The sequence below is a fragment of the Vipera ursinii genome (assembly GCF_947247035.1).
Source record: "Vipera ursinii genome assembly, chromosome: 3".
Classification (NCBI taxonomy): Eukaryota; Metazoa; Chordata; class Lepidosauria; order Squamata; family Viperidae; genus Vipera; species Vipera ursinii.
Genome location: NC_139516.1, coordinates 67,094,190 through 67,110,820, shown reverse-complemented (window position 1 = coordinate 67,110,820; position 16,631 = coordinate 67,094,190). Strand labels below are relative to the sequence as shown.

The following is a 16,631-nucleotide window of genomic DNA, read 5'->3' as shown; positions in this document are numbered from 1 at the left end:
ACCTCCTTCAAGTTTATATGTAAATATAACCAATTCTTTGAAAAATGTGTATCTATTTTTTTTTGTTAAAGCTATGTATTATCAACCGTTTACTCCAAATCATAACTGTTAAGAATGTTGGTGAATTTCGTATTTCTTTTAATTCTGTTTCCCCCCTACTCCAACATCAGTAAAATGAAAGAATTTAATCTGATAACGGTAAGCAATCTATAGCTAAGAAACTGTATGCTATATTTCAAGACCAAGTATTAAAGGCCTTAATTTCATAATTACCATATTTGTTCTTTTGGCAATAATTGAGAATTTTAAGGCAACATTTTTCCTTTCAGTTTTTTTTATACATGATGTGGTATGGCTCTGCAAATACTAAGAAATGTTCTTGCATCTTTAATACCATGAGGCATCGCCTGCAAATTCTGATAAGACATATCACTGATGAGTACTTCAATGATTTATACTGGTGAAAGTACTAATCTCCCCAAATTGTCTATATTCCAAAAGACAAGGTGAATGAACACTGCTGAATCTTCCCCTCATTCAAAACTGAGGTAGGTCTGCTCAATAGGCATGACTCTATTCTAAATAACACTCTGATTTCCTGTGTCCCACGCCACTTTGCAGTCTTCACTTCCATGGTTCTATCAAGCTCTATTACTACCTACTTAAATCACTGTAATCACAGGAACCATGATACTGTCCTTTAGAACTTGCCTTGAATCCAAATTCAACTGAATCCAAATTCTTCTGATCTTTTCCATTATCCTTTCAGTTCTTCATCTTTTCTCAACGAAAAAGAAAATGGCGAAGGTGTAGCCAAAATCAATGTGCTTTCTCGCTCGCCTTGTTTGCAGCTTCAAATAACAGCCTGCTCAGAACTACTCAGGCCTTACTTCAGGGGTGAGGAACCATGGCCCTTTTATGACTTGTGGACTTCAACTCCCAGAATTTCTTGAACCAGCCATGCTGGCTCATGAACTCTGGGAGTTGAAGTACACAAGTCATAAAAGGGTCATGGTTCCCCACCCCTGCCTGACCTGAAAGAAAAATGGGCATACCTAATATACCTAAAGCATCTCCTGGGGGTCTGTAGTTGAAATTCCCTAAAAAACATACAGACTCAATTGACATAAGCTCGGCAAAACTCACCATTTTCAGGCTGGTCCTTAATATCAGCTTCGCTTGGCTGGCTGGGACTTTCTGACTGACTTGAATCTAAAAGACATAAATATGGTCCAAAATTATAGGAACTGACTGTGGAAGAGTAGCAGGTTTTATAGTCTGAGGTATTTTTCATAGACAAAACCCAAAAGCAAAACAGTCCCCACAGGAAGCAAGGTAGTGATTTATATTAATGTTTAATTTTTATAGCATTAAAAAAAAACCCTGATGCCAAAATTCATCATTTAAGACTTCAAAGCTTATAAAGGTAGTCCTTGACTGTCAAAGTTACAACAGACCCCGTCCAAAAAGTAATTACAACCTGGTTCTAAAGTTCCAACAGTCAGACCCCCCTGCCATGGTTTTGTGGCCACATTTCGGCCTCTTGGCAACTGGTACGCACATATGGCCATTTGCACTGTCCCATAGTCATGTGACTATGATTGCCAAAACCACTTACTTCTGTTTTTTAGCAAAAACACCCCTTAGTAAACAATGGTTTTGATTAACAACTGCAGTGTTTGCTTTACAGCCAAAAAAGGTTGTAAAAATGGGTCCAATCATATAGTGACTCACTTTACAACCATCACAACTTATGACTGTAATAGGCAGGCTCCATTACTATCATAAGTCAAAGACTACTTTTGTATTATCAGTGAAGACCTTGGCTTTGTATTCCAACGATGTTTTAATATCTATAAAAATTTCTAATATTTTTATTTAAAAAAAATATTTAGACTTCATAGTTCTTAACCGCCCATCTCCCTTGTAGAGGATATTCTAATGTTATCAAAATTCATTAACATGCTAACTGCTTGCTATTAAAATACTACATTTTTCATATTTATCTGAATTACCCATGTCTATACAAATACAGAAGAAGCTGTTTTAATTTATAGATCCTTCTTAGTGAATTTTAGTCTGAAAAAGAAGCTAGGAAAACTAAACGAGGGCAATATTTTTTTCTTTGTCCCAGAAGCAGGGAAATCTGTTTGTTTGTTTGTTTTTTAACTGTAGCTAATAGCTAATTTCCCACTTTTTTTTACTCAAAAGTAACCACAGAACATTTGAGCTTGATTCAGACCAATAAAGGGTCTGCAGGGGAACCGACCAATTTCCCGGATTAAATCTAACTATCTGCCTCTTGCTTTGCCAAAGAGCAATCAAATAAATAAATAAAAAGATCACCTCTGGCTAATGTAGAATACACATATATCTAGCCCACGATGCAAAGTGGGACTGAGTGGGGGACAAAGTTACAAAGCCTCATACCGCTTATGATTTGGTTCCATTTGTTTTTTTAAAAAATGACAAAATATTTACTTATTTTATTGCATAGTTTTTATAGTCCCCCCCAAATAAGAATAATCTCAGCAGACTGTGATACACTAAAATATTTAAAGATAACAATCATATACAAATGTTCCCCCAAGCTGAATGCAAATATTTAACAGGGACTGAAGGCTTGGTGAAATAAAATTGTGCGCAATGATCTTTTTTAAGTGCCACAGACAAGGGTGCTTTACAATATATCCAGAATAATAGGAGCCAGGTAGCATATATATAACACAGAATAACAGAGTTGGAAGGAAGCTTGACAGTCTTCTAGTCCAACCCTCTCATCAAGCAGGACACCCCATTTTCAGGCAAAACTCCAGTAATGGAGCACCCACAACTTCTGAAGAAAAGGTGTTCCATTGATCAATTGTTCTTGTTGACCTAAATTTCTCTTTAATTCTGAGTTGATCTGTTTCTTAAGCTCCCATGTGTTACTTCCTGCTCTGCCCACATGTGCTTTTGAGAATTAATTGACCCCATCCTCTGTGATAGCCCATAAAATACTGGAAGACTGCCATTACATCAGCCTTAGTCCTTTTCTTTCTCATACCCAATTCCTGCAACCGTTCATTGTGCATTTTAGCTTCCACTCCCCTAATCATCTTTGTTGCTCTTCTCTGGACTCCAAACAACCCCCCCATCTTTTGGTATTGTGTTGATTATGTTATTATTAAATACAAATATTTATATGAATTTAATAAATTATTATTAGTAATAGTTTCCAAATGTGGGCAAAGTTCAGTGTCTTTCCATTTCCCTGTAACTTTAGACACAGGAAGAACATGAACAGGCCTTCCCCAAAAGTCATTGGATGGATTAAAGTCTATCAAGGTGGAGTCTGATGTGACCTAAATATAGCAGTTATGTCCTTTTCTGGATCAGGAAGCTCTTCAGATGCTATGCCATGCTATCTGAGGGGATAGATGGGGAACTCATCAAATTTGCAGATGACAACAAACTGGCAGGAATAGCCAACACTCCAGAAGATAGGCTTAAGATACAGAAGGATCTTGACAGACTCGAACACTGGGCACTATCTAACAAAATGAAATTCAATGGTGAAAAAAGTAAGGTTCTACTTTTAGGCAAGAAAAACCAAATGCACAGGTACAGTATAAGTGGTACCTTGCTTGATAGACTTTAATCCATCCAATGACTTTTGGGGAAGGCCTGTTCATGTTCTTCCTGTGTCTAAAGTTACAGGGAAATGGAAAGACACTGAACTTTGCCCACATTTGGAAACTATTACTAATAATAATTTATTAAATTCATATAAATATTTGTATTTAATAATAACATAATCAACACAATATGAGAGGGATCTTGGAGTCCTAGTGGATAATCACTTAAATATGAGCCAGCAGTGTGCTGCAGCTGCCAAAGAAGCCAACACAGTTCTAGGCTGCTTTAACAGAAGGACAGAATCAAGATCACATGAAGTGTTAATGCCACTTTATAATGCCTTGGTGAGGCCACACTTGGAATACTGCATCCAGTTTTGGTCACCATGATGTAAAAAAGATATTGAGACTCTAGAAAAAGTACAGAGAAGAGCAACAAAGATGATTAGAAGACTGTAGGATAAAACATATAAGGAATGGTTGCTAGAATTGGGTATGTCTAGTTTAATGAAGAGAAGGACGAGGGGGGACATGATAGGAGTGTTCCAATATCTCAGGGGCTGCCACAAAGAAGAGGGAGTCAAGCTATTCTGCAAAGCACCTGAAGGCAGGGCCAGAAGCAACAGATGGAAACTACCGGTAATCAAAGAGAGAAGCAACCTGGAACTAAGGAAAAATTTCCTGACAAGTTAGAACAACTAATCAGAAGTTGTGATTCCAGAAGTTTTGAATGCTCCAACACTGGAAGTTTTTAAGAAGAGACTGGCCTTGGGATAGAGTAGCTGAGTCTCCCGCTCAATGCTGTGGGATGTTTGAGTTGTTGCCAGGTTTACCATCTTATTGTTTTCCTTGTTTTCTACTATAGTTTTTGTTTTATGTCTCTTCTTATCACATTTATTTTACTCTGTTGTGAGCTACACAGACTCTCATTTTGGAATTGGGCAACATAAATTGAATGAATTAATAAACAAGTAATCTACTTAATTTTTCCATGTATTTAGTACACGGTTTATAAATCTTAATGGTTTATATGAACTTGCTTACAATGACATATTTTATCACTCTCTGGAATAAGATATTTAAAAAGAAACTCTTAATAGCTGATTCAACATACATCCTATTTTGATATTTCATTTGGACTGTAGTGATTGCCAAAAATCCTCTTTTCAAAAAGACAAATTTCAGGAAAGACAATGCTCAGGGTTTGTGTCTGTGAATGCGTCTCTCTCTGCATATCTGTATATAAAACATAGCTTAAGAAACATTTCTCTGCTACATTTTTGTCTTAAAAAAATAATCACAATAGCAAGTTATCTGGATTCTGATATTTTCCACCATGCAATGCATTTTTCTTAGAACAATCTAATGTCTGTGTTTATGGCAAGAGAAAGGATTTCCTTTTTTCATGTTAGGAAAGGCACAGATTTAAAATCTGACTTCTGATACCGTATCATGGAAAGCTTACCGGATACAGTAGTCAGAAAGTTAAACAAGAACTTCATTGTCTCTCTTAAATAAGAATAGAATTGTGACAGGAAATGCCTGCATTTACATGGACAGAAGTCATACGAAGACTACATGTTATCTTTAGCATGTCATTTCCCCCCCTATCTCTCAGCTGTTTTTGATCACACTGACCACAATATGCAGATGACACTCAACTATATCTGTCAAATCTCAACGAGGTGAGATAACACCAGGAGAAGGAAATGAACTGGATGAGAGCCAGTGAACAGAAACCTAACCTTTGACCTACACTTAATCTAGTATAGGTCAAAGATGTCCAACTCGCCACATCATGTGACGTGTCGTGACGTATCGTGACTTTTTACGCATTGCTGGAGCTGGGGTGGGCACAGTTTCGGCATGACGCATCTGGCCCGCGGACCGGCAGTTTGACACCCCTGGTGTAGGGTAATTCCCAAGTACAGAAAACTGAAGTGATTGCATTTTCCAGATGGAGTTGAAAGAATATTACTATATCCAGCTTGTCACTAGGAACCAGCTTCATCCCTTCCCAGGCAAGACAGCATAACACAATAATCTATTACTTTGCATCTTTTTCTCTCTGTTGCTTTTCAGATGTTAATAGAGAACCTTCAGACAATCCAAGAAAGCGTGGAAAACATTATGCTTATTTTATATGATCCCTACTGGTTGTTTGCTTCTGAACATATTTATTATTTTATTTTTGAATTAGAAGGCCAAAAATGCTTTAGTACCAGAATATATTATACTAGCATGTACTAATCTGACCTTTAAAATCTTTGGAAGAAGCCCTACTTCTGGTGTCATTATTGGGAGCAGTTATTCAAGGTAGTTGTGAATCCTTGACTGTAGAATGTTCTGCCTTGGAGATACATCCAAGCATCTTTTTTCAAATTGCATATCTTTGCCTAGACCTTTGACTTTTCTTTTTTAACATTTTGCTACCTATTGTTGCATATTTTTGCAGCATTTTTCCAGGGACTTTTTTTGTCACTTTATATTTTAATTACTTTATATTTTAAGAGCCTCGGTGGCGCAGTGGGCTAATGCCTCCTTAAGTAACACCAGCTGCCTGCAATTAGTGCAGGTTCGCGTCCCACCAGGCTCAAGGTTGACTCAGCCTTCCATCCTTCCGAGGTAGGTAAAAGGAGGACCCAGATTGTTGGGGGCAATTAAGCTGACTTTGTAATAATGCCGCTTGGGTGTGTGTGTGAAAGCTCTAACAAGCAGGCATATACATAGAATGAAGGCTATTGCTAAGCTTGTAAGCCGCCCTGAGTCTTCGGAGAAGGGCGGGATATAAATGGAATTAAAATAAATAAATAAAATAAAATAAAATAATTATGTAATGCCAGGTAGCAGTGCAGTGATCAGAATAACTAGCTAGGCTGAAGTTTTTTCTTTATTTAAAACTAAGAGATGAAACTTCTCCTAGGGATGGATTAAAACAGGGGTGTCAAACTGCTGGCCCGCGGGCCGGATGCGTTATCCGGAAGCCATGCCCACCCCATTGCTGGCAATGGCAAAAATGCTTCGATACGTTGCAGGACGTCATCTGACGTCGCAAGTTTGACTTGTCTGGATTAAAAGTTAACCAAGGGACTTTTCTGCTATGTTATAATCCAGGATACTGTGGCCACCTAATGAGAAGGTAGGACTCACTGGAGAAGAGCCTAATGCTGGGAAAGGTTGAGGGCAAGAGAAGAACGGGATGACAGAGAATGAGGTGGCTGGATGGAGTCACTGAAGCAGTAGGCGTGAGCTTAAATGGACTCCAGAAGATGGTAGAGGACAGGAAGGCCTGGAAGAACATTGTCCATGGGATCGCAATGGGTCAGACACGACTTTGCAATTAACAACAACATAGTCCTGGATTAGACTGCTAACATGCACACTTGAATCTATATTGGAAAGCAACAAACAGGTATATTTCATGCTATGAAAATTTCAGGCATGCTTTTCTGGTTATGAATTTTGTCCATAGTGGGAGAAAAATGTCCTTACATTTTATGAAAAGATACATATGTATCTACATCTGGTTCTTTGAATAAGAAAACCATTGGTATAGCTGCATCTTCATGCTAAATATTTTGTTTCATTTGTTCTAAATTCAATCTGATCCTACAAGTAAATCAATTAACAGCTATTTTACTTGGTTCCTTTTCACGTTCTTTAATCACTGTTTAATTACAATTAAAACAATGTTAAAATGCTATAAAGCAATAAATATAAAAATCGGAAAATAAGGAACCTAGAAAGTTTTTGTGGGCTACCTGGGAGACAGGGAGAAAGTTCAATTATTTAATATAAACCTTTTCCTAAAAAAAAATTAACTTAAATATTTGATACAGATTTCCTATGTTAAAAATTGTCTGGTGTAAAAAAAGAATATAGATAGTGCTTTCTTTTTTCAAAACAATAGTACTGAAGTGTATAAATGAAATTACCACCATTTTCATTACAGCAAGTACAGTGCTCATCTTATAGTAGTGATGGCTGTCATCTATGGCAACTCAAGAATTTCAAAACTCTATTTCCTTAATATTTTCAAATAGCAAATTACAAATATTGATTATTAGAAGATTAGTTATTCATTTGTGAAATTTATTTGCCGCCCACCTCATATCCAAAGACTCTTGTTATTAGAAAAGAGATGGTACAATGGGTCTCAAGACTCTAAGGATGGAATTAATATCGCAAATGTTATAAATAACTTTCTTCTCCCATGCCATCCTTAAAATCTACCATTATGGGCCTCCTGTAGGATGGAAAGGTAAATAATAAAAGTTAAAAAAAAGTTTCAGATGCATTTTGGTAAAATTACCACTTAGAGCTCTAGATAACATTTAATTTTCAATTCTATACAGAAAGAAAGAAAAACAAGCAAAAGCTACATTGTGTACCATTTAGAAAAAATAAAGCTACTGGACACATACAAAATAATTTAGGTATTACATATTATTCTCTTTCAAATCAGTTTTCACCATTTGTCAAATAGTGTTAAAAACACAAATAACTACAAAATATCAAGGTTCACATGATGTAATTAGACTAAAAAAAAGTTTGCATTTCATTAATTGCAATAAAAGAAAGGTATACCCATGACTGGCCCCCGAAAAGGAATTTAAAAATGGATTGTGCCCAACATAACTTACTACAGATGGAGCTAGAGGCATTATAGTGAAGAATAACAATTTGAGTTACAGCATATTTTTATACAGAAAGCTAACAAAATTTGATAGTGCACTCTTAAAACATTTCAGAGGCTGAAATAGGGATATTATGGAACAAATTAGTGAAGAGTTATATGTATTGTTTCATAGGATTTGTGTTTCAGAGATCACTAGCAAGTATACTAACAGCAATATATAATCTCTGCAAAATTGATTTGAATGATACATTTTCTATGATAAAAAGGAAAAGAGAAAATTAGAGATGTGTCAAGCATTTTATTTTGGATGAAGCATTTCAGATTTTCTGAAACTAAGTAGCCTTTAGACAGGATTTCTTGACTTTCATAGGCACAGTAATGTTGTATAAAAATCCTTGAAACTTTATCCCTCTTTAAAAACCACAGAAAGTTACATGAACATGAAACCTCTTGACCCCTTTTTCTGAAACAAATTTAGTCATTATTTTGCTACAAATGATTTAGATATGGGATCTGTGACCTTTATAAATCTGCTTTTAAAGATAAAAACCCCTTTTACATTTCGAACAGAGAATACGTTGGTGAAGTTAATGCTATCAAGCTTATAATGTTGGCAATCTTATCAACTGTCTTAACTTTTAAATGGTTGCTTGATAGTTATGATTTATTTCTTATTGCTGTGGATCACCCCGAGAATATTGGTATTAGTGGAAAGGTCGATAAATATGGCAACCCTTTTCTTTCTCTGGAAATGGGGGCATTGTTGGCTAATCTCATCGTTCATACCTTCTGTTTGATCTACTTATAGTAACCTTTTCAAAACCATTATCCTCCAGATGGATGAGACTATTATCCATAGCCATTGCAGATGGGTTGAGGACAGTTGCAGCACAAAGATCTGAAAAGTTTGGAAGCATGCTCTGTGAGACTTTTGGATCTCATTGAAGTTAAATCATTATATCCTTCTAAAGTATTATTTCACCCCCACCCCCCACAAACACACACAAGGTGCAAATCAATAATGTGTATAAGGGATTCCTTTGCTTATCTGTTAATTTAGGCCAGATTTATTGATGAATTTATTTTTGCATTAGAGATACGCCTATATTCCACCATTTGGGCTATCTTTAACTCCGTTTGCTATCTTTAACTCCTAATTATTTTTCCCTTCCTTTTAGTAACTCTACTGTATGTCATCAGCTCCCGGGTGAGGGGGGGAGGGAAGAGTTTGACATAGTAGTAAAATCACCGCAATTCCAGACTCATTTTTGTGACAGGCTTTTTAATTCCCATACACTGGGAGAGAGATTATCTTTGATAATAGAAATGTAAATCAAAGCTTGCTGTTGTTTATTCCAGACAGACATTTGTGTGTTAAGTCTGTTTATCAGGCAACACTCTGTCTAAGCCAGGAAGCAGTCAGCCTTTGTGAGGAGATGTATGCAAATATACTTCCCAGGAGTCCCTGCAGCAAACCTTTGTGGCCTTTTACTCCCCCCCCCCCCGTCCAGCCTCCCACTCCTCCTTACTTTACCGGGAAAACTGTGCTAAGCCAGCTCCTAAGCAAATGAGCAAAAACAACTAGCTAGACTGCGCGGATGAGCTTGAATGGAACCAAAACATGTGCAGTCTGCTGCCCTTTATTCTGAGCAGACTTTGTGTATTACATCTGTTTAGCAAGCAACACTTTGTCTGAACTGTCTTGTAAAAAGGAGTTCCCAGAAACTCTGAAGTACCTTTTGTGCATGGGGAATCCTTATTGTAACCTATGATGTATGAATCGATACATGAGGGCAATAATGAGCAGAACGCCAAAATCTCTATAAAACTGGGCTCAGTGTTTACTTATTTTATTTTAGCATTAAATGTATTGGCCCTGAGTTATTGGTTTGTTTGTGTGTGTGTGTCTGTGTGTCTGTGTGTGTCTGTGTGTGTCTCCGTGTCTCTCTGTGTGTGAGGAAGAAAGATTTGTTCCCATCTTTTAATACACTTCAATGTTTACTTTAAAAAGTTCTTTTACCTTGTTTTATTGCAAGGGGAAAATGCAGCAGTAGCATTAATTCATGTTTTAATGAAAGCTGTCATAAAATTGCTAAGCACATTGGTTTGTGCTTAAAATTGTAAGCCGCCCTGAGTCTTCGGAGAAAGGCGGGATATAAATGGGATTTTTTAAAAAAATGCCTTATCTTGAATATAATAGTCTGAAATCCCATTTAAGTGTTGTTATTTTTTTATTTTTTTAAAAAAATCCAGTTGGGTAAAAATCTGTTACCCAAAGGAATTAAAGCCCAGGTTTTCAATCCTCACCCACCCCCTCTCTTCCCATTAGACCAAATAAACACTTCAGGACTTCACTTGTTTGTATTCTCCTCAGTGGTGTTGTATGCATCAGCAACTAAAAACAAAGAAACTTTTGGCTGCTCAGACAAAATGCAGAAGCTCCCCAAACAACAAAGCAAGAGGGGGTTTGGGAAGCATTCAAAAAGTCTGACAGTCCATTCAATATATGGATGATGGCCATAATGCATCCAGAGTCCCCTTGCTAATTAAATATGCATTGGCACAGTTTTGATCGATGCAAGCCATGGATCAGATGACACACCTGCAAAATTGTGAGCCTAGTGCTCCCAGGGAAAGAAAAAAAAAGAAAAAAGAAAAAAGAAGAAGAAGAAGAAGAAGAAGAGAGGGGGAGGCAAATACAGCCCGTCTCCTTATCTTTGTTTTCAAAGGCTCTCAATTTCTGTGCTTAGATATCTAATTTAATTCTCTCACCCCTCGGCAAACTGGATTAGGAAAGTCAATACTGCCTTTGTGCATCGACAGGAACACACAGCTTTCTTTTTATTCAATTTGGCCGTGACCTTTAGACAAAGATAATGACAACTGTCTAAAAGAAAGGTACAGCTTCAAGGAAGGAGCTCTTGAAGGGGCCTCCTTTAGGTCTCCTGCAGTTCCACGGCTCTGAATTTGCCGACAAGATAGGACTCAAAATCCAAATATTCTCTCGGCAATGAACCAGCGTTAAGCTTTTGCCAAGCAGAGCTTAATGGAGTCAGAGTATTGAGCACCCCTTGCCCAGACTAGAAGTCACTTTTTTTAGCTGCGTGTCAAAAGAAACTAACCATCATTCCAACAGTATATTGTTCGATTGTTTCAGATCCAAAGGGAAGACGGCTGATATACTGATATAAATAAAAGGTAAAGCGGATTCTATAAGAAGGCAGGAGGGGGCTTGGCTTTGATGTAGAAAAGGGACTTTGCGTTTCATTAATGGATGGATTCTAAAACATCAATGTAAGTCCTGCGAAAAGATCCTTCTAAAAGTTGCTCTTTTGCTATAACGAAAAGACTCATCCGTGGCAGAAGAGTCACAATTACATTTGCCACCAAGGACTGTACCTTAATTGGATTCAGTAACATGGTGCATTTTCCTTTGCAAAATTATAATAATTCTTTCCCCAGCTCCACCACTATTTTAGTAGCAATACTAAATACTAGCAATACTAGCATATCATTACCCAAATTTATATTGGTAAATTGCCACTAAAGCTTTAAATCATCTGGAGAGTTTAAAACTTTTTTTCTCATTGGTAAAAGACATATTTCATTATTAGTTACCGGCCCTTTTCCTCAGCCATGCCACATATATAATGCTAGGGAGAAAGCAAATTAAATAACAGATTATTACTTTCTAAGCATTCCCCAAATAAAAGCCAAACATAATATTTAAGTGCCACAACAAAACATTGCTGACTTCCCTTTATACACTCTCATTTCATTATTAATTACATTATATTACTCTTTCTTTCAGGTTATTTTCAGTGAATTTCATAAAAAGAATTCAAATTAGAGTCTCCATCCTATGATCTGTTTCCTAACATGCCCTTACAACTGATTTACATTATTCATGTCTATCAATTCTAACACAATTTGAATTTATTGGATCATTTCAAAATTTAGAGAGCTTCCAATTGGCTCTATACGGTTTTCTAGAGATACGCAGAGCTCTGTTGTTTAAATTAATTGCTGTACAATAGTTTTAAATTACTTCACACTGTACTAATCTCAAATATAGCTGAACAATACTATTTAGAAGTTCTGCTGTGTATTGGCACAACAAGCAGTTTAAAACACTGACTCAAACTTTAACATTGCCAAGAAGCTGATGATCTTGGTGGACTTAATCTTAATTATGGCATCCCAAAATTAATAATGAATCTAGATATTTTTTGTCCAAATTTAACTTTTAAAATGTAGGCTTATTTTCATATAATTTAAAAACAATTACAAAAAGTCACACTGCTAAAAATAATTATTTTTTGAGATTGAGTTACGTAAGGATTTTTTTTTAAATGTCTGTAAAAAAAACCAACTTGATAAATTATGTTCCAAAATTCAAGATAGGTGAAGAAATGAATATTACTTTCGTGGCCTTAAGTTATTTATTAAAAAAAAGAATAAAAGCAAGATGTAAATAAATAAATAAAAATACTACCTTGGGCAATCTCTTGTATATTTCTAGATTACTGGAAGAAGTAAGCTACAAAGGTCAACAATGTTGGAAACAGAGATGCATTCCAAAATATCAGAAAATGTATGTATAAGCACAATTCCAATTTGTTCTTGAAGTACATTCAAAACATTCAAATACAGCTGGTTTTCTATCACGAGGCACTCCCTTTCGATCAGGGGTTGTGGGAATTTTTTTAATTGATTCCAAAACATGAAAAAGTTTGAAAACTCCTTCGCTAAGCAATTTCTACTCTCTACCGGAAGAATGGGATGTACTAAAATATCACAATCCCAGGACAGGCAGGGGATGGGGATTGAATAAAATAAAATAAAAAAGAAAACGTCAGACATATATGTTCTATTAAAAGCTAAAATTAATGCAGTATTCACAATGTATCCACTGGTGAAAAACAGCCTTTGAGTGAGAAACTATTTTGCAGTATGGAAGTTCAAGTAATGCCTCTACTTTCCTCTCAAGATGCTTTAAAGCAGAAGTCCCCAACCTTTTGGGCACCAAGGACCGGTTCTATGGAGAGAGGTTTTTCTACGGACCAGAGGGGGCTTGGTTTTGTGTGCTGCCTGCATCCTGCAGATGGGGCTTTGCCCGGTTGCTGGCATGCCATGGACCAGGGGTTAGGGACCCGTGCTTTAAAGGATTAGAGGACAGTTGTCCTCTTCTTGTCAAGTGAAAGATCTAAAATGTTTACAATGTTTCAATACGAATAATAATAATAATAATAATAATAATAATAATAATAATAATAATAATAATAAGAAGAAGAAGAAGAAGAAGAAGAAGAAGAAGAAGAAGAAGAAGAAGAAGTTGGAAGGGACCTTGGAGGTCATCTAGTCCAACCCCCTGCTCAGGCAGGAAACCCTATACCATTTCAGACAAGTGGCTGGCCAGTCTCTTCTTAAAAACTTCCAGTGTTGGAGAATTCACCACTTCTGGAGGCAGGTTGTTCCACTGGCTAATTGTTCTAACTGTCAGGAAGTTTCTCCTTAGTTCTAGGTTGCTTCTCTCCTTGACTAGTTTCCATCCATTGTTTCTTGTCCTGCTTTCAGGTGCTTTGGAGAATAGCTTGACTCCCTCTTCTTTGTGGCAGCCCCTGAGATATTGGAACACTGCTATCGTGTCACCCCTCACCCTTCCAAGTATCTTTGGATTTAAATAAATTCTGAGGTCCAGAAGAGAGAGAGGCCTTCAAGATTTTTCAAATAAATCAATAGTGTGATTTTTTGTGTTTTTTTTAAAAGGAGGTAGGATCTGCTCAAATTTTGAAAAAATTAAATACAATGATTGTGGTTAGAACAAAGGCATTAAATATGAAATGGGATAGAGACAGCCAACCCATTTGAACACCATTTCCCATTGAAAAAATCTTGAAGTGGTTTCCTACTTTTAGTCTAATTCATCTTTGATATTAGCTGTTTCAGGATGTAGTGAAAGTATCTGCAGTGGTAATGCATGAGAGGCAAAGAATGATGCAAAGAATGATGCAAAGAATGCAAAGAAGAGCAACTAAGATGATTAAAAGCCTGGAGACAAAAACACATGAAGAACAGTTGCAGGAATTGGGTATGGTCATTCTAGAGAAAAGAAGGACTAGGGGTGACATGATAGCAGTATTCCAGTATTTGAGGAGTTGCCACAAAGAAGAGGGGATCAACTTATTTTCCAAAGCACCAGAAGGCAAGATAAGAAACAATGGATAGAAACTAATAAAGGCAAGAAGCTATCTGGAATTAAGGAGAAACTTCCTAACAGTGAGGACAATTAATCAGTGGAACAGCTTGCCTTCAAATGTTGTCAGTGCTCCATCACTAGAGGTCTTTAAGAAAAGCCTGGACAGACATCTTTTTGAAATGCTGGAGTCTTCTGCTTGAGAGGGGGTTGGACTAGAAGACTTCCAAGATCTATTCTGATTCAAATTAAGAGGCAATGTCAGGCATCAGTTGAAAAAATTAGACTTCAAGTCTTACAGAGTGCCTTTAAAAATGTTGTTACTCAACCAAGTCATCTTGAACAAAGTCAAAGATATGAAACATGAAAAATAATAATAATCACATAATGGAAAGAAAACATGTAGAGCCCAGAAATATAAAAAAATACAACACTTCTTTATACTTATTCTCACTTACTATTAAGTGGGCAATTCCGAGATCATACCATCAAAATTTGGTCAAATGCCTAATTTTCAGCACTGACCCCCTTTGGGAAAGAAAAGTGGGTGGCTTAGGAGGGCAATAAGAAAAATTTGCCCCCTGCTCTTCTTCCTCTCTTGTATCTACCACTATAGTAAAAGGTAAAGGTTCCCCCACACATGCGTGCTAGTCGTTTCCGACTCTAGGGGCCAGTGCTCATCTCCATTTCAAAGCCAAAGAGCCAGCGTTTGTCTGAGGACGTCTCCGTGGTCATGTGGCCGACATGACTAGACGCCAAAGGCGCACGGAACGCTGTTATAAAGGATGAGAATAAAACAGAAGTAGTCAAAAATTCAACACACACACACACACACACACACACACACACAGACGAAAACAAAAGACAAAAAAGAGTGGAAATATCAGGGTATCTGCAAGGCCAAGCAACAAGACCCTTATTCTTAAACACTTCCAAATCATCAAAAGTTGAAAGTTCAAAGATCTTCAACCAAAGGGAGTTGAGTCCAATCAGAATGAGAAAGTGCTCTAAAGGAAAAAAATGTAGCTGCTGAATGGAGCCCTTGCAGGTTCCAAGTTTTTCAACTGTCAGTTTCTATATTTTGTGTGGTAGATTTCCCCTATGCTTGATTTGTAAACTGAATAAAATGGCATTCATGAAATTAGCAGATAAAGTTTATGCTACAAAAATGTTATTAACCACTTAATTGCAAAGAAAACAAGATGGATATTGCAGACAGGAAAATAGTTCTTTCACAATTCAATTTTTTTTCTTTAGTACTAGCTGTTCCAACTTTTGAATTGAGGAGAAAAATGAATGACTTTGGAATAATAATGGAGATACCACTCTTTATATGCAATATCCTAAATATAATAGTCTGAACCTCAAATATGATCATTTCTTTTATTACTAAGATGCTAATAACATTGCTAATAATAATTTACCACAAACTAATAATCCCTATTATTTGTCACATATATGTTGCTTTAAAAATGCCATTAATTTTGTACATCCTGATCTTTAAAAGCAACAAGCTTTGCTAAAGAACCATTATAAGGGATGGAGTGAGAATCAGATGATTCACAAAAGCTTCATGTTCCTAATAGCTCAATATTTCTGTTTATGTGCTATGGTTATTAACTTTGAGAGCTTTATTTAATTTAAGGCTACCATATGATTATGGTGCTCATCATTCAATGCTTCTACATGATACTGATATTTGTACTGCAATTTGATATTGTACTGCATCTAAATGAATATAGTTCTGCATAATAATTTATCTAGAATTCATCGAATAGCTTGGTAGTTTGCCTTATTTTCCTTGCCACATCTGGAAGAATATAATGCTTCTTAAAAAAAAGCATGTTGCAGTTATAGTAGTGGATATATGACTCTATATGGATGCAAGGAATGATGTTACATTTTTTAGTCTATTATAACATTTTATTAGATTATAAAATAAAATACAAAAAAACAAATAGTAGGACCCAGTGGGGAAGGAAAAAGAAGTGGGGGGGAGGAGAAAAAAAAGCATTGACTTCCAGCTTCCTCTGTTGCAGTAGAATAAATCATTAACATCGAATCTCCACTTTTTAATTTTCCAAAGTAGCCATTTCTATAACAACAATTCAATCTAATCAGTAATCCCAAGATCAAAATTTCATTTTTTCCCATCTCAAACACAAAATCCAGAAGCGAT

General features: G+C 36.4%; 1 protein-coding gene across 3 annotated transcripts in view; it reads right to left on the bottom strand.

The window, feature by feature from the left end:
- Nucleotides 1-16,631, bottom strand: part of NFIA (nuclear factor I A) — a 328,904-nt gene that overhangs the window by 134,907 nt on the left and 177,366 nt on the right. For all 3 annotated transcript variants that reach the window (XM_083360531.1, XM_083360530.1, XM_083360532.1), the window contains exon 3: nt 1,147-1,212. In XM_083360531.1, coding sequence (XP_083216657.1) covers nt 1,147-1,212 — 66 coding nt within the window. The remainder of the gene's footprint in view (nt 1-1,146; nt 1,213-16,631) is intronic.